The sequence below is a fragment of the Protomyctophum parallelum genome (assembly GCF_964188405.1).
Source record: "Protomyctophum parallelum genome assembly, chromosome: 11".
NCBI lineage: Eukaryota > Metazoa > Chordata > Actinopteri > Myctophiformes > Myctophidae > Protomyctophum > Protomyctophum parallelum.
Genome location: NC_139707.1, coordinates 40,445,491 through 40,464,454, shown reverse-complemented (window position 1 = coordinate 40,464,454; position 18,964 = coordinate 40,445,491). Strand labels below are relative to the sequence as shown.

The 18,964-nt window shown below is 43.6% G+C and overlaps 1 protein-coding gene across 1 annotated transcript in view; it reads right to left on the bottom strand.

Annotated features, from left to right (window-relative positions):
* Positions 1 to 18,964, bottom strand: part of nalcn (sodium leak channel, non-selective) — a 111,843-nt gene that overhangs the window by 52,323 nt on the left and 40,556 nt on the right. The window contains exons 10-14 of the mRNA XM_083776368.1: positions 14,315 to 14,446; positions 9,786 to 9,953; positions 5,373 to 5,564; positions 3,409 to 3,546; positions 2,383 to 2,457 (exon numbers count right to left, since the gene is read on the bottom strand). Coding sequence (XP_083632494.1) covers positions 2,383 to 2,457; positions 3,409 to 3,546; positions 5,373 to 5,564; positions 9,786 to 9,953; positions 14,315 to 14,446 — 705 coding nt within the window. The remainder of the gene's footprint in view (positions 1 to 2,382; positions 2,458 to 3,408; positions 3,547 to 5,372; positions 5,565 to 9,785; positions 9,954 to 14,314; positions 14,447 to 18,964) is intronic.

Below are 18,964 nucleotides of genomic sequence, written 5' to 3'. Positions count from 1 at the left end.
ACTACCATAGACCGCAGGGGAAACAATGGCTACTCTCAGCCGCACAAGAGGAGATTAGACCCCATCCCTCCCAGAGAAAATCCCATAGCCTGGAAGGACGATCGGCCTGGCTCGGCCAATGATTGAACGACTCGTTCGAGTGACTGGTGGCCCGCAGCACGGGCGTGGAGAAATGAGAATACTAGGTGGAATAGTCCTCGGGCCGATTGGCTTGCATTTAATGATAGACTGGGGCCGAGGCCAATCCGCTGCGGGGGAGGGCCCGGAGCCAGCCAATCACGGGACCGGTCGTAGACCTGTCTACCTAGAAATCTCCCTCCCCTAGTTCTCGCTCCATTATCCACGTCTGACTCTGTTTCCACAGGGAGCCATCAGGTTACATTGCCAACTACAGTATGTGATTGCTACATTATTAGCCACATGCAGAATTCAGGAAATAACAAACATTGTGCAACAGAAGTGATGTGTTAATGTGTAGATGCGAACTCTAGTAAATCATACTAGACTACACAGAATATCTCCATCTCCAGAGCCTCATCACAGTTCAACGTCCCTGATGACAGGGCAGGGAGTCGCTGGTGCAGAGAAAAACATTACCCTGCTCGTTTCAATATGTGGTCTGTGGTCAAGCTGCCGAGGTCTGTTTCTATGTGGTCTGTGGTCTGGCTGCTGAGGCTTGAGTTAAAAGGTCAAGTGGGTCAATACGTATACGGAGTGAGGGAGTGTGTTCCCTAAACCTCTGAAATCAATGAAAGCACATAATCTCTCTCATTAATTACACCAATGCTAGTGGGTTCAAGTTGTTTTGCTTTCATCTAAAAGTGGACTGCTGACATGCCCAAAACCAAAAAGGGCTCTACAGTATAGAACAAACAACCAGGTGCTCAAATGAGTACAAAGACTTTGAACAAATTGTCCTTGGAACAATGGGAATGAAACTAAAAACATCTTTCAAAATCATATGTGTTCCTTCCTGGTACTGGAACCTACTTCTTCTACTGTGAGTGTGTGTGTGTGTGTGTGTGTGTGTGTGTGTGTGTGTGTGTGTACTACTAGGAGTGTAATGATAATTTTTTGTATGTTTTTTTTGTGGCTTTCGCCTTTATTTTATTATAGGGGAGGGATATAGATTGAAAGTGGGCTGACAGGAAATGGGGAGAGAGATGGGGGGTGACATGCAGTAAAGTCCGTCGGAATCGGGAGTCGAACCTGCGGCACACTGCCAGACTGGATTACCATTCAAATGTGAATAGTGCAGGTTTTTTAATGGAAACCCTTATATTATTATGGATATTGTGGCATGTCGCTAGGCAACAAGCCGCCAGGTAAGCATGCATCCCGAGAGAGCCAGTGGGAGAGAGGCAGAGTGCAGCCGAGAAGACCACGCCTATACCACTCGGCCAGCTGGTAGACGCTCGCTACGTACCCGCCTACATTCTGTCTCAAGTTCATGCCTACTCATCAAGGCCACCTGTGCGGCCAGACACGCAGACAAAATGCAGACGAGGCTGCCTCTGCCCTCATTTCCTCTCTGACGCTCTGAGGGAACAGGTCGGGCCAGGCTCTGGCGGTAAGCGACTCCACTCGCATTCACACACACACACGACTCACAGCATTGATACAGTATATGTGAAGCAATCACTAATCCCCACGTCTCTCTTCCACATATAGGTAACCTGCTCCCGATTGTGAATCGGAATTTAGACCCCTCCCCTGGCTGGATTGAGACGGGGAACGAAGTACCCGTCATTGTGTCACAGCTAGGAGTAATATTGACATTGTGAGAGACATTCATGTGAGCCTCTTGTAGGGATAGAGCCGGCCAGCGCCACCCGTAGGGACAGACGGGAAAGCGTGGAGCTCCCACAATTGAGTGACATTTGTGTTGAATTTTGTGCGTTTCTGTTTACTCTCATTATCAAACCCATGCCCACGGGTCTGTGAACAATAAACAGCCGATTTGGCGAGATCCTGTACCCATCTGAGTGTCCTGGTGTTGTTCAGTCCCCACAATATAAATAAGCAGTGATTCTCAGGCAAATTCATGGACATTGCATTTGAACCCATGATGGACAAACCCTCACCTTGACATGAACACAGAAATGAGAGAATACACACATGTATTGATAGACAAAGTGTAGCTATATGGAATGGAAAAGTAATTAAACCACTTTTTTTCCTGTTTCTTCTTAAATGTACTTAGTATTGATGCAATCGATTATTTCCATTGCAAAACGATTCGATAGTGATAATTCCGATCGTAAAATACGATACGTTTTTTTCATTAAAATCGTTATTTCGATGCAGTTACTGTATCATTACACCCCTAGTGTGTAGTGTACCATTGGCATGTGAGTGCATTGGATGAGGATCTGGACAGACCTGTTTGAGCTTCTTCAGGTCTTCATCCAATTCCAGATTGTCAAGGATCACGGCCACAAAAAGGCTGAGCAGAATCTGAAAGACAGAATGCAGGAGATTCTGAAACGTAGGAGCGATAACACACATACATTTTTCCCTCTTCCTTTCAGAGCTGATGATGCCGACGGTGTGTTTTGTTGTTTGTTCCATCCTTGAGTTGAATGCGTGACTCATTCCAGAGAGCGCCTGTGCCATGTGACGGCTTCCTGTGCAGTGGTGGACAAATTACTCAACCCCCAGTACTGTATATATACTCATAGAGCATATATCTAGAGAGAGAACCAGCTCAGTGGCCTTGTGGTTAGAGTGTCCGCCCTGAGACTGGGAGGTCGGGGTTCAATCCCTGGCCGGGTCATATCAAAGACTGTAAAAATGGGACCCAATGCCTCCCTGCTTGACACTCAGCATCAAGGGTTGGATTGGGGGTAAGTCCCTGCGACATACTAGCGTCATGTCCAGGGGGTGTACTTGTACATCAAGCTGCCTCACGCTACAGAAACAGGAGATAGGCTCCCCATGGCTCTGCAAGGCTACTTACTTACTATATATCTAGAGAACGGATTGAGGAAGTTGCTCAGTGGCGTTTTGAAGCCACGACGAAATGACTTCCGGGTAGTACCCCTCGAGCGTTACGATATGATTGGTTGGCTCCTATCGTAGTACCTCTCGCGCTGTTCTTGTGGTACCTCTACGTCCGATCCCAGATTCATTCATGAATGTAACCTGGGCCTGCAGTACCACTTTTGACCAGTAGGGACTGCGGCTTCAACATTGCCCAGCCATTCTGCAGGCTTGATATTACTCCACTAACTGTGGGCAGATCTTCGTCTCGTCTGGAATACTCAGATAATGAATACAAAAACTAATCATTATGTGATTTTGTAAAAACAACAAATACAAATAAATAAAAAACTACTATCCCAACTTATTTGCAACTAAATGGACCTGGGAGGACCTCAGAATGATGATGGTCATTGTAAAACTCACCAGGGTGGCAAACAGGTGGTAAAGGATGAAGTAGATTGCGACGACAGGAGCCCACATGTGACCCACGGCTACTAGTGTCTGGTCCATCACATCGATCCAGCCTTCCTGCGTTAGGATCTGGAACATGGACATGAATGCCTGCAAGGGAGAAGGAGAAGTTAGAGAAAGTAATGGAATAGATGGATGGACGGACAAACGGACGGGCGGGATAGACAGGCAGATATAGATGAGAGAAAGCGCATGAGAGACCATGTAAAGAAGAGACAGACAGAGAGAGAGAGAGAGAGAGAGAGAGACAGAGGGTGAAGGGAACAGGGAGGCACTCTGTTTTAACAAATGCCACACATCCGATGTACATAATGACCATCTTGACCTTCGGCGTTCAAGATGTTTATGAGTGAGTGACTGTGACAGGAGCCTGTGGAGCAAGGCTCGTTAATTGTCTCTCTCTCTCTCTCTCTCTCTCTCTCTCTCTATTGAAATGCACACATACATACACACACATCAGTAGAGGTCAGATGAAGGAGTGTGGTGCAGCCAGCTGAGACTTGGAAGGCCATGGAGTGATAGTTCTAACTTCCAGACAGACCCCAGACTTTTCCCAAACCCAACTTCCTTCACCTCCTTGCCCTCCCGGCATATAGAAGATAAAACCCAGCAACAGGTCTGCCTGTGACTGCCAAACATCATTAACTGTGATGTGTGTGTACATGCATGTGTGCGTGCGTGCGCGTCTGTGAATGCAAGACACAGTGAAAGAGATTTAGAGTAAAGAGTAAAGCCTGATTTCAGTTGGAGATCTACAAGCTCAGATCTGCCACTGTGTGAGCTGGTAGATCGGCTATTTTCGCCGCGTGTGGCGAATGAGAAGCATAATAATTATATTAAAAAAAAAACATATATATATATATATATATATTATTTCATACTGTTCAGCAGGTGAGCAACATCTGTTTACGAGCGATCTCCCTCATTCTGCTCCAGCAGAATGAGGGAAGAGGAGAGAAATGGGGGTTTGGAACGACAAGGCTAATGAGAGAGAAATGAGCTTGTTGTGAGCCCTTAGAAATCAAAGGAAGGTGGTGGACGGGCTCCACATCTGTTGACACGTTAAGTACCCCATCGTCAGAATCTGCAGGTCTCCCATAGCTTGACTGAGGGAGGGTGTGTGAGTGTGCGTGTGTGTGCAGCATATGAATTTCCGATGCTTCTTGCATTCTGTGTGTTGGTATAAATCTGTCTAGAACCATTTTTTCGCCTTCATGAGGGCGAAAAAAAAACCTGAGGGTTTTGTCTGAGGTCCTCATGAAGCTGCAATCAGTATTATTGTCCTATACCCACATTTCTACTGATGAGCTAAAACGGAAAACCTTTTGAGCTTCATGCAATACCTCTTTCTCAACCTAACTTTCTCCTGGCACAAAATATGTTCAGATGGTGGTCTGCTGACGGGCACAGAGCACTGTGGTCAATGGGGAGCGAGACGTACTGTAACATTCGCTCTGGATTACGAGCGTTTGCTAAATGTCTAAATTGCAGCCTCACATTTTGACGCGAAGCATTGACTATTTTAGAAATATTTTGAACTTTGAACTTTGTATATTTTAATGCAAATATATATATATATATTTTTTTAAGATATTTTTTTGCGGCTTACGCCTTTTATTGATTTTTGAAGGGACAGACAGTAGGCTGACAGGAAACGGGAGAGAGATGGGGGGATGACATGCAGTAAAGGCCGTGTCGGGTCCGGGAGTCGAACCCGCGGCACACTGCGACTGGATTACCAGTCCGGTGCCCAGACCGTTACGCTACGGCCTGGGCCGCAAATACTTTTGTATTTTTACTTTTACATTTTTGAATAGAGGACTTTCACTTACCTAACGTGGCATTTCTACATTGTGGCATTGCTACTTTTGCTCAAGTCAATAACCAAGAGTTCTTCTTCCACCACTGGACATTACCCTGGGGAACGTGGTGAAGCGGTCCAGGTCCTCCACGAAGCAGAACATCTGCAGACTGATGGCCGACATGACGATGAGCAGGCTGGCCGTGAACACCACCAGGCTGCCCAGCTTCTTCCCCGGGCCAAAGATCTTATAGACAAAGTCCTCCAGAGCCGGAGAGATCTTTATCAGGCGCACCACGCGTAGCACCTGTAGGGGGAGGGGGAACAGAAGATCCATTCACTTTTTGAGCGGTGCCTAACCACTCCAATGACTGGCCTGTGTCCGTCCGTCCCTCCGTCCGTCCCTGGTACGAACAGACATGGGTGGGTGGCTGGGTGACCTAAAGTGGCACTGTTGAGCAGCCTAAAGGCCTATTCATATAGTCTGGATTTTCGGTGGTGAGGTGACCACCGGAGCTGAAATAACGTTGAAAAACAAAGAGAAGAGCTGGAGCGGTGGCGGTGGTTTGCTCTTCACCGCGGCTTGTGACTTCATGTTGTAGTTCGGTGGTCACCTCACCGCCGAAAATCCAGACTATGTATGAGCCTTAAAGGGCCATTCACACAGAGCACTACCAGCTCAGTTCGCACGGTTGTGATTTTTCCAAGTGCAGATAGTCAAAGAGTCAAAGTGAGGGGCGTTCTTATCAGCGTACATCATCATGACGTAGCAAGTCTATTTGCTCAGACACAGTATGACGTAAATTCTCCATTCATTGCCAATGGGAATTTCATCTGTGTGCATAGGACAAAAATAGCCGATTTGCTTGTCCACATATGAAAATTCTCGATTAATTGTCAATGGCAATTTAATGTTTGTGTAAGATGAAAATCTACACTAATAGCTGAATAGCGCCCCTCAAAACCTAAGCAGCCCTGAAGAGGGTGTTAATGTTGTTGTAATAGCTTTCATCAACTACTGGGAATCTGATTTATGTGATTTAAGCACACATTAAAATCGGAGAGACCCTATTGAAACGGATCGAATGACTGTGAATGAGTATTTGTTATATAGAAAACAATCTCACCTATACACCCATAAGCAACTCAATCAATAGAGCACGTACTGATCTGGAAGGAGAGTGCATTGATCTTTACCCCCAAAGTAGTCTCTCGAGACAGACGGTTGACTCTCGTCAAAAAGAGGGCGCTGCTTTTCCTTCGTTTTGCCAATGGCTTTCCAGATTGCCCCAAAAGTAATAACACAGTGATGCTTTGTTTTTTTTCTATTTATTTCACTATTTGTCCTCTTTGCCCAGTCCCCAAAATTGCTTGTGGTGACAACATCCATCCTTAGGTGATGAATCTTTGTCAGATTTTGCTCAGCGAGGCAGAGTTGCCATCGATTTAGCAATCCCTACCTGGAAGAACCCTAGCCCAAGATTTATCTTTACAATCCCATAGAAGGACAATAGGCCCATCTGTGATCGCCACCATCTATTTCACATCAGAGACTTCTGCTCTGCAACTAAAGGTCAAACCGGCTAGCTTGTCAAAGAGTTTGTTCAAGTTAACCAACCTCAGTCGACGACAAACTTTGCGAAAGTTTGTTTTACAAAATACAACCCAAATAAGTAATCTCGTCTGACTCTCCACATTACATAACCTTGTGTATGCTGTGTCTGCCTATTGAGGCTGTCGGCCGGGGGCACATGGATGGCTCCGATTACTGTACTCATAGTAGTCTGAACCTGTCCGCCATGTCATTATACGGTGTCCTGCATCTCTCTTTGGGTCACAGACTCACCGCCTTAGAATAATTATGAGGACCATTTAGATCATTAGGATTCTAAACACACACGGAAGAAGAGGGAGAATGAAGAGAATGGGCGTGCTCCAGGGTTATAAATAATGCTGCCATGTTGTGAATGTGTGAGAGAGTACACACATAGTACGGTACACGATTGCGTGTGTGCGTGTGCGTGTGCGTGTGCGTGTGTGTGTGCGTGTGGATGACAATCGTTATAAAGGCTGACCTTTATCAGTGAAACACCCCTTGGATGGATACAAATAAAAACCAGTAACACGTCTTAACCGTTTCCCCTGCGGCCAGGGCATTTTCCAGTCAATGACAGTTTTTTAATCCTATCCTCTATCATGTTTTGAAATCAAAAGCAATGGAATTGTAAGTGACAGCGACATCTCAGTGCTGTGACCCACTGAAAGCATCACAGACGCATGTGAAAAGAAAAAGAAAACACTAAAATGAGGTTACCTTTCTTTTTCAGATCTGTACCAACGATCCCAAATAGAAGTGAGCTCTGAGAGGTTTTGACACGTCCAGCTGTCGCCTCCAGTGTGGCTTAGATAACGGAGGTGGACGATTACTTTACTCCAGCAATAAAATAAAATATAAAATCCAAAATGGGAAAACCTGAAGTAGACATGACAATATCTTTGTCATCACTTGTTTGCGATTGCCTCTACGGGCGATGTGATAGTATAATAGTTTTAGCCAACTTTAAGAGGACTCACTCAACACTCAAAAATGCACTCAATTGGCAAACATGGTCTATTATAGTCCCTCTGGAATCAATGTAGCACTGAAGGTCCGTATTGGAAAACGTTAAACAGCTGAAAAACATCTTTAAGGAATAAATACTAGCCACACTTCTGTCGTGCGTGCGTTAGGCCGTGCGTGCGTGCGTGCGCTCTTGCACACGCGTGTGTGTGTGTTTGTTTCAAGCAATAAAAAGAAAGCTGCTGTTGGCAGTATGACACCATACCAAAACCCATTATGGTGTCAAAGCAAAGAGCACTATCAAAGTATCATAAAAGGACCAGGATGTGCTAACCATAATATCTGACCCTGTGACCTTGATGTAGGCAGCACTGTGGAGAGCCTGTTCTTTAATGAGCACTGTCCACAAGTGCTGCCCTGACTGACACTGCTTGGCTCTCTCAGCAGCTGCCACCCACACGCGCGCGCACACACACACACACACACACACACACCCCACCCAACACACACTGTTCACATAGTAACTAGGCTTCACACATTATTAACCCCACTTAGAGAATGATTAGGACCAGAGAACAACAGGGGCCGACTTGTCGCTGCTCGACTCATTTCCAAAGACTCTGGTGAAGAAGAGCGCAGCACTCAGGCATGGTGTTCCGTTAAATAATGAAACAAGAGGGCCGCACAGCGAGCTTCCTCATAATGAACACGTTCAAATGTATAAAGCAAAGGCCTGCACATAAATACGCCGAAGTCGAACATGAAAATCAATCAGGGTTTCAACTTTAATCTCCCTGTTAGCCATTCTCTCAGCACAGTCCTTTGGAAGAGGCGTGGAGATTGAACGAAGGGCAGATTAACCACAGGCGGCTGATATGATTGATTTGTATTCATTAATGCATGGCCACAAGAGTCAGTGCAGGGAAATGCCACTAAATGATTCAAAGCATCGGCTCTTGACTGGAGAAAAAAAATCACTTGGGAATCGGGATGTGGATGATTCAACTCATTAGGCATACTGTGAAATTTAAGCACAGTAACTTTGTGCCATGTCCCATGTGTGAGTCCGTTGCACATCTTAGGCCGTTTTCACACGCAAAGTCCGGATCAAGGACCAAGGACCAAATATTTGCATTTAGATTTTGGTCCGTTTGGTGTTCACACTGGACTTTGTAAAGCGTACCAAATATGTAAACAAATGACACGTGGACATGTTAAGCGAACCAAATACGGTAGTAGAAAAGAGGTCATTTTACGATGGAGGGAAAAAGAACATGAGGGGGTGCGGGAAATCACGGTCTACCCGACGGCTATTTTGGCTATCATCCTGTATTTGGTCCTCTATAAAGTCCGAATGCGTTCACACCAGTAACGAACCGCACCGTGGTTCGTTTGGAAGTGAACCGAGTCCGGCCTTTTTTGGCGGACCATGGTTCGTTTCTTTGATCCGCACCAGAGTTTGGATGCACGTTCACACCAACCGAACCAAAGGGGTGTCCGGTGTGAAAGTGCCCTTAGTCTGTGTTTGCTTTGCATCAGTGTTGTTTTTGGCAGCATAGTCTCTTGAATAGTTTATTTAGTTTTAGTCACATTTTAGTCACCTGGAATGTTTTAGTGTTAGTCTAGTTTTAGTCGACTAAATATCATAAGATTTTAGTCGACTAAGTCTACAGTTGATTTAGTCGACTAAAATGTATTTTGGCGGGCCTTGATTAACTTAAAATGACAGTAAAATGACTTATACTGGATCTCTTGTCCACTAGTCCCTTCCTAACATTTTAGTCTAGTTTTGATCTGTTGACGAAATTGTCAATATTAGTCTTAGTTTTAGTCATCATAGCTTAGTTTTCATTTAGTTTTCGTCAGTGAAAAAAAAGGTAGTCGATGAACATTTTTCGTCTTAGTTTTAGTCGACGAAAACAACACTGCTTTGTATGTGGGTGCATGCGTGTATCTATGTGTCCACACCTGAAAGTAGGTGAACTGGGAGTGATAGAGGTACGGGTAGATGTGCATGGTGGTGCCGACCACCAGCAGGGACTCGAACTTGTGCAGAGATGAGCTGATGTAGCCTGTGAAGCCCAGACACCAGATCTTCAGCAGAGCTTCCAGGTCAAACAGCACAGTGAAGGCAACCTGCAGGGGGGTACAGAACAGACATATACAATTTACCTTAACCCATTTTGACCTGAGGACGATTCTACAAATGTCTTCTAAATCCTGACATTTTTCTGAAGACATATTTAATGTCAAGGACCCCAAAAATATATGTAATTGGTCACCGACCAATGTTGTTTCAGGGACCCCACAGCAGCAAAAATATGAGTTAAAAACGTTTGCCGTGAAAGAACATATATATTCAAAGATTTGTGCCACATTTTTAAAAAATCACACCAGTGTGAACCAAGTGGTGCAACTCCCGTCTATTGGTTCTCTGTATCGTTCCAATTTGTATCGTTCCAATTTCTTCTCTGTATCGTTCCAATTTCTTCTCTGTATCGTTTGCGTCCAGCAGGTGGCAGCCATGTCACATACTTCTCTCGTTCCAATTTCACGCATGCGCACACCACTCGTGCTCACGACGGATACATGATACATACGGACATTGCTGGATGTAGAAGTGGTTGCACCACTTAAAAATAGCAGACCTACAAGCTCGTAGCCGAGCTATGAGCTTGTATTTCTGCTATTTCCCGCCCCAAAATGTGTTAATCCAGAGAGATTTACAGTAAGCAAGGACAACACAAGGCAATACATCAAATGCATAGAAATGGTAATCTAAGATCCTAAGTAAACCATACCAGTTGGGATCTCCACAATAATTTCTATTCGTTCAATTCTAGTCCGTTTCATTCTATTCTATTTCTAATTTTCAGACACCTGCTTGATAAAATGCTGCTGCAAGTATGGATGGAAGCTTGGTGACAAAGGCTATGAGCCTGTACCGTCAACAGACCCCATCACACCAGACTATCTTCTGCAGTTGCAGTCAGTTGCGACTGTGAGGAGGACTGTACACACTTATTCATATTTTACAAAATCATGCTTTCTTTTTAGCACCTTAGTTTTTTATTGAGTTGATATTTTTTTATATAGTGATTATCATATATAATTTCACCCTTATTTTACTGTTAATTATTTTTAAGGTGTGAAAAAAGTCTGATTCTCATTCAGTTACATCAGTTAAAGATTGTTCCATCTACTTTTTATATTTTAATATGACCCCCCCATCCATTGAGATGGGGGGGTCATAAAATGGCTTATTAGTTATTACACAAAAGCAGGCATGGCCGATTTTATGGCCAGTGAGTCATTTTTACTGAAGACGAATGGTTGGAACAGATTCAGCACCCCCCCCCCCCCCCCCCCCCCGCCAAAAAAACCCTATTTACACATCACAAGCTTATATTGGCCAATTTTAAAATGTCCTACTTTTAGCCTAGGCCCTCCGGGTACCCCAACTTTGATTGAATCCCACAACGTTTCCCAAGGGAGTTGGCTTGGAACAAATTGATATGTGATAGTATAGACACCTTTATGAACACATCTGTGAAGAAAGCTAGTGGTATGCATTTTCTTTGCAGATTTGCAACAAAAAATTGCTAACTTTACCTAACTAAAATGGAAGAAAAGGGAATGAGGACCCCTCATGCCTAAACTAGTTTGCCTTTTTTACCATTTTGAAAAACATTTTTGAATAGTTGAAATAGCCGATCTACAAGCTCACAACGTGTTGATGTAGATCGGCTAGTTGAACAATTTTAATGTTTTTCAAAATAGTAAAAAAAAAGGCAAAGAAGATTAGAGTGTGTGCGATGGTGCGTGGCAGAGCTGCTGGACGCGCTGTGGGTGTGTTTGTGTTTGCTAACAAGACTGTCATGGTGGCGGCGGCAAATGGATATATTCTCACTACTTCACCTTTGTCGAGTACAAAGAAAAGAAGGTTTCAATGTACGTTGTGGGACTACCTAGAAGACTGACTGCATACCCAGACGTATCCAACGGCAGTCCACCTCCTCCCCTGGCACAGCGAATGGGACGTAAAACCTGTGCGTGCGTGCGTTTGTGTCGGTCCCGTGTGATTGCGTCCGTGAGGTGCAGCGTGTGTGTGTGTGTGAGAGAGAGACGGACAGACAGACACAGGGAGAGGCTGCACACACATAGACGGACAGACAGACACAGGGAGAGGCTGCACACACATAGACGGACAGACAGACACAGGGAGAGGCTGCACACACATGCATGTGTGTGTGTGTGTGTCTGTGTAATAATCAAACCTATTAATTAATTGCCTGGTTTTGGTCTTACTTTGTTTATGAATACAGACTCAGAGCATAGTATAATGGATGTCTTATTTTTATTTATTTTAAAGATATTTTTTTGCGGCTTACGCCTATTATTGATTTTTGAAGGGACAGACAGTAGGCTGACAGGAAACGGGAGAGAGATGGGGGGATGACATGCAGTAAAGGCCGTGTCGGGTCCGGGAGTCGAACCCGCGGCACACTGCGACTGGATTACCAGTCCGGTGCCCAGACCGTTACGCTACGGCCTGGGCCATGGATGTCTTATTTTACTTAGTTATTTTTTTACTTAGTTATTTTACTTATTATTTTAGTACTTTTTCCACCACTGTATAACTGTCAATAACTAAAGAACGGAACATCGCGGTGACACACCTGCTGGCAGTGTGGGCAGACTGTTCTAGAGAAACGCTGGCAGTGAATTGGGGAGAAATTTTAAACAACAAAAATAACTTTTCTTTTCTTTACTTTTCAATTGGTGCAGGCAGCTGATAATAAACAAATTCTAAAATGCAGAGCTATAGAGCAGCACACAGCAGGAAACGGGCACTAATTCAACATTTTACTGACACCAATGCGAAAAGCAAGTGACACAACATTCCCAAGCTCTGCTTCACTTTCTCTATGTTATAAAAGCTGTCAACCTTCAACGTCTCTCAATAGAAGGCAAGTCTGAGCATTTACTTGATGGGCGTTTACTTGATTTAATTTCTAAATTGATTTAAGGACTTGCCCAGTAAAAATGAAATGTCTGCACATCACTAGCCGTGGGATAATGGATATCAGGAGATGCATACATTTCTGTGAAAAATTAATGGGGAAAGCAGAAGGGTAATAGGATTCCTGTATCACTGTACTCTGCAGGGAGTTTGTTATTGTTAAGTCAGTTATCCCTATTCACTATTTTAAGCCAGCCCCCCTGGGTCCGTCAAAACATGCTGTACTCCATTTCATTTGAAAACCGATACCTGCACTTATTATAATTTCCCCTTCACAGTATTCCTGCAGGTTGGTACACATCCAGGGAGCCGGATGGCTGGATGATATGGATGGAGTTAGTGAGACAAGATAATATTGTGATTGTGTGCGTGTGTGTGCGTGTGCGTGTGTGTGCATGCGTTTTAACACCTCCACACTTTTTCTTATCTCCTCCTTTCAGAGGGATGGAAGGTAGGAGGTGGATGAGGGGAGACTCTTCTCCCCGTGTTTGTTCTTCCTCTACCACCTGCATACTGATGACTTTCACAGGAAGGGAAACGGTTGTCTCCTGCGAGCATGCACATATGTCTGCGTGCGTCTGCGTGTGAGACCAATGTGTGTACGAGTATGTGATATGCAAGTGTTTCTATGGGCATGCAGGTGTGAAGCCATTGACTGGAATGAAATTCACCAACAGATAATGAATCGATCTATCAATCATTCCATTAATCAATCCAGCCATCCATCCATCCATCCATTTATACTGCACAAACATGAATAATAATAATATCCAGTATATCAAAGGATAAGACAGACAGACAGACAGACAGACAGACAGACAGACGTTCCAGTTCATATTTAGATTTTAGTTTTAATCATAGTCTTGAATAGTTTTCATTTAGTTTTAGTCACATTTTAGTCACCTGGAATTTTAGTGTTAGATCTAGTTTTAGTCGACTAAATGTCATAAGATTTTAGTCGACTAAGTCCACAGTTGATTTAGTCGACTAAAATGTATTTTGGCGGGCCTTGATGTCATTGTAATGACTGATTTTACACTTGCTGAAAATAGCCGATCTACAAGCCTACAAGTACTTTTAGGGATCTGAACCAATTAACCCATTTTGGTGTTATGTCATGCTTTAGCTATTGATAAAAATAGCAGATCTTTTTTTGATTTTGAAAAATCGAAGAACGACTGACATAGAAACATAGCTTTTTCAGAAAACTGTCTGGATGTAGAAGACATTTTTAGAATCTGATCTCAGGTCAAAATGGGTTAAGGAAAAGAGAACAGAACCAGTTCAACCCCAGTGGAATCGGGGCCACTGACAGCCCGGTGGAACCACACATCAACCAGAAGAGCGCCTGGTCCCTTCATTGCCAGAGATGTGCAGTATGTGCTTTTGAGATGTTACGTTTCTTTAGTTGTGTAAATGTGGAGGAAAAGAAGAAAGAATAATATGTGAGGATAAAAACAGAACTGTGTCTTACCTCCGCCAGGTAAAACTCATCGTAGCCGTTGCGGTGGTTGTCACCTTTGTAATAGTTGCTAGCGGCAACAATGACGTCCACGGCTACCATGCTCAGAATGAACATGTGGAACACGGAGGACCGCATCAGTTGCTGGTGTGGAAACAGAGAGATCATCCAATTACAATACAAATACAATACACTAGCATTAAACAAGAGGGTGTTGAGAATTAGCAGTGATTTTTTTCCATCGGTTTAATGTTTCAAAGTCTTCCTTATGTTCAACATCTTAATACTGTCCAATACATGATAGGGAGGGGGTGAAATTATGACAGGCAGTTATTGCCATCAAAATATGATGCCCCAGTCAAAACACACTTTGTATAGACACTCGTGCTTTCTACGGTGTGATTATGTATTTCCTGTAGGCGGAGCAGACATAGCTGCAGGATAAACCTGCACCTCTTCTACTACAGTGAAATGGTAGAGTGACTGATGTTAGTCTGCCTCAAACGTTACCTGCTTTTTACTAACACTAACATTACAAAGATGCCCAGAACATCGGGATGAACCTGTGTAGTTTATGGCTCCATGGCTGGTTTATGTTCCAACAGTAGTGGCAACATAAAAAATAAACGGAAAGTCAAAATATCCACCGCGGTGGCTGAGACCAGAGCCATAGAGTAATTGTTTAGACAAAGCAGTGAAAGGTCCTGAAAGATACATAAGGTCAGTCTTACCCAATACCCAATCTTTCCGTTTTATGAACACAAGGCTGCTGTACTTTATACCTCATACTATAAATGCCTAGTATGAGGTATAAAATACAGCAGCCTTGTGTTCATAAAACAGAAAGATTGGGTAATGGGTAAGACTGACGTTATGTATTTTTCAGTATAGCTACGACCATGAGACCCGTTTCTGAATTCGTCTATAGACACTTGTGCTTTCTAAGGTGTGATTTGGGGCCCTAAAGAGGAGTACAAAATGTATATCAAGTTTAGACCATAATTGGCAAAGAAGGGTAACCTGAGAGATCTGGATGGTTCATGATAAGATCAGAAATATTTGGCCCTAAACCATTCAGAGCTTTATAAACAACAGTAATATTTTGAAACTAGAAAGAAACAATTTATGGAAATTGCTAGCATGGTTGTCCTGGGAGGAATATCGGCGGAGGGCATGTGATGTGCAAATCACTTGGATCCTCCATTTGTGATTATGGTATTTTGCAAGCCAATTACATTGTCACATCACTCCTGAGATCATGAGTATTGTGTACTTCGTTTTGAGGGGATTGATCACCTCCAAAATCACGTTTTTGCATCAGAATTGATTCTACACATATGAAAATGCAAAAAGAGAGGTGTTACACAAGATTCTAGGGCAAAAAGTTGCATTTTTACCATAGTGTTAAGTGGCCAGAGTTTACCAGTTTGGGCAACCAAGCTAAACATTTCTAGGTTTAGAATTAGAATTGAACATATAGAAGTGTCAAATGGATAGAAGGTGTTTTTCATGTATGTAATGATAAACAGAAATTATATGCATTATTTACACACTCTCACACATTTAGTTTATTGCATTTCAGAAGATGTTAAAAAAAAAAAGCTGGTGTTAAATCTTTAGGTTATTTACAGAGGAAAACCATTGTGTTACATCTTTAACTGTAACAGCCTGTAATAGCAAACTAAATATCCCCCAAATTGACATTTGAGTCAACAAACGGTTCCATTTACAGACCAAGATGTCACGTCACCAAGTGGAAAAGATCATTCTCACAGACACTAGACAGACAACCAGACCGTTACCAACAGCTGCTGCCGTTGGTAAAAACGACACGATCGGTGGCCAAAGAAAAAAATCGAGAGCTGCATCCAGTGGTTCTAGCAACACATTTTTGGCTAAATGCTTCAGTTTACAAATGTGTTTCCCTCATAATATGGGGTTGTGATACAGAAATGTTTGAGAACCCCTGCTTTAGACCATTATTTTGTCCTTGGGTTTGATATGAATGTTCAAAACACCAACAATAGTGGTCAGGAGGTACACACACATCCCAGTAAATTATCTGAAAAAGAAGGAGGTCTGCACACCGTTTTAAAAGCTCTAAAAATGACCAGAGCGGAAAGAACATATACAATGTTTCGGGCTCTGTAGCCTTTGTCAGGTATACTGACCAATTGATACATATCACAAACAATAACAGTCTAAATCAATACAGACTTTAGATAATAGTTCAGAAAAGAATGTGGCACAGTATTTCTGTGGCCTGTAGATGTTTAGCAAAGTGGCGCCGAGGGGAGGAAATCAATAATAGACCTACAAAATGTCCATGCAATATCCGCCAGCATTGGAATAAATCTTTACACAAAATGTTTTCTCAACCCGCTTCAATTTCAATGAACCCAGTTTAATATGCATTAGGCCATGGATGTGCCTGGGACCTCAATCTAAACTGTAAAATCATCAGTTTAATTTAACTCTGACCCGTTGGGGTCCAATTAGTTTCATACTTACATTTCGAGTTACAGTCCCATAAGAAAAAAAAATAGTTCTGAATGTCTCAACTAATGACTGCAGGGTGTACGTGAAGAGAGAACAGAGTGGTTGAACCACCATAGATAGGCTAGATTGAATTATTCTAAATAAGAGTTAAGGGAGCTCCCAAAATGAGATTCCACAGCTCAAATCTGCTTTTAACTGGCTGTGGATTTGTTCTCCCCCTATCTCTGTGAGTGTGAATTAATCAACCATTTTCCCTCTCCCACCTCCCCGCCTCAGTGGACACGGAACAGCAAGGCGAGGACCATCCTCGCTGATCAGATCAGAGAGAATTTTCATCGGGAATTATATGTAACTAAATGGTAACAGAGTGGTCAAGTCTGGCGGCAACAGGTAGCCACTATGACGGAGGCTTGGTGCAATGACCCCAAACCCTGTTCGGTTTTTAAAAATTTAAATTTAAATGAAATAACAAGGTTGTCTTATACGGTCTTTGGGGATATATATACACACACAGCTTTCCTGCACATGGGGAGGTGCAAACCAAAGGCTTGGTCAGGTGCTTTGCAAAGGACGTGACAAAGCCATGTCACCAAAGCCATGGCGAAACAGAGGGCGGTGTGTGTGTGTGTGTGTGCGCGCAAGGGCATGCATATATGATGCATGTGTGAAAGAGAGCTGCAGAGAAATCACACAAGGGAAAGAAGTGTGTGTGTGTGTGTGTGTGTGTGTGTGTGTGTGTGTGTGTGTGTGTGACGTGTGTGTGTGTGTACCAGGGTATAATTTACAATGGCATGTACGTATCAGAAGCTCTTAATACATTGGATCCCTAGGACCGGTATACTCGTCCTATAAATTTTCCACAGCCATTAGCTTCTGTTTTAGTCGCATGAGAGAGAGTGCATGAGACTAGTCACCTGATCAGGTAGGCACACTCACGAGTTGTCTGCCTGAACTAGCTATGCAGGCTGCACATCATTAAAACTTTAGAAATCTATCTGGTGAGGGCTGAGAACGTTTTTCCTGGAAGCCAAATGCATTTCTTTCATAGATACTGTCACAAGCCTGTATGCCAACGAGTGAGTGAGTCAGTGAGTCTATCAGTGAGTCAGTCAGTGTGTGTGTGTGTGAGGTTAGCAGAGGCAAGCGTAAGAGGTATTTCTTATTGAATGTTGCAGCAGAGATGGCCGGCAGCTAAACTGCGGGGAATGAGAAGCAATCAGGCATCCTTTCAGTGAGCAGCAGGATAGACAGCCACGAGACAGCAGCATCCGTGTGTATTCAGGATGGCCAGTAACAAGAGTGGAGCAGGGAAATGAATGGGTGCTACTGTCTATTTCCTGTGGGGAAAAAGGCGATGCTGCTGAATGTCTAAAACAACATCACTGGAAGGGCACAGACATGAGAGCGCGCGCACGCACGCACGCACGCACGCACGCACGCACGCACGCACACACACACACACACACACACACACACACACACACACACACACACACACACACACACACACACACACACACACACACACACACACACACACACACACACACACACACACACACACACACACACACACACACACACACACACACACACACACACACACACACACACACACACACACACACACACACACACACACACACACACACACACACACACACACACACACACACACACACAGCTAAAACTGATGCTGTCCTAATTCTTAAATGTTTTTAATTATCATTAACCCAGCCTGTTCCTTCCTGTATGAATGCATTCTATTTGTTAAGAGAAATATAACAACCAAGTACAGTATGTCTCTGCAGATATAATAATAATCTGTAAACAAGCCCCTGTATTGGTATTTGATTTGGAGTCAACTAAACTGCGTTCTATTCACTCTCAACCTGACATCTCACCAGGCGGGGGAGTTGCTGCTCAGTCAACCCCGGGCAGTACAGCTGTTGGCTGGGACGGAGACAAACACACAGTCGGTGTGTGTGTGTTTTGGACAGCTTGAAATAGAAACGTGCAGTTTCTCAATCATTCTTATTTTCACACATGCAACTGCTAGATTAAAAACGTTGTGGTTAGAATTCGGTCATTGGAATTAGTTGGAACTTGTGAATTAATACTATTGCCCCATCGCAAAACACCCAGCGACCGAAATGACATGAC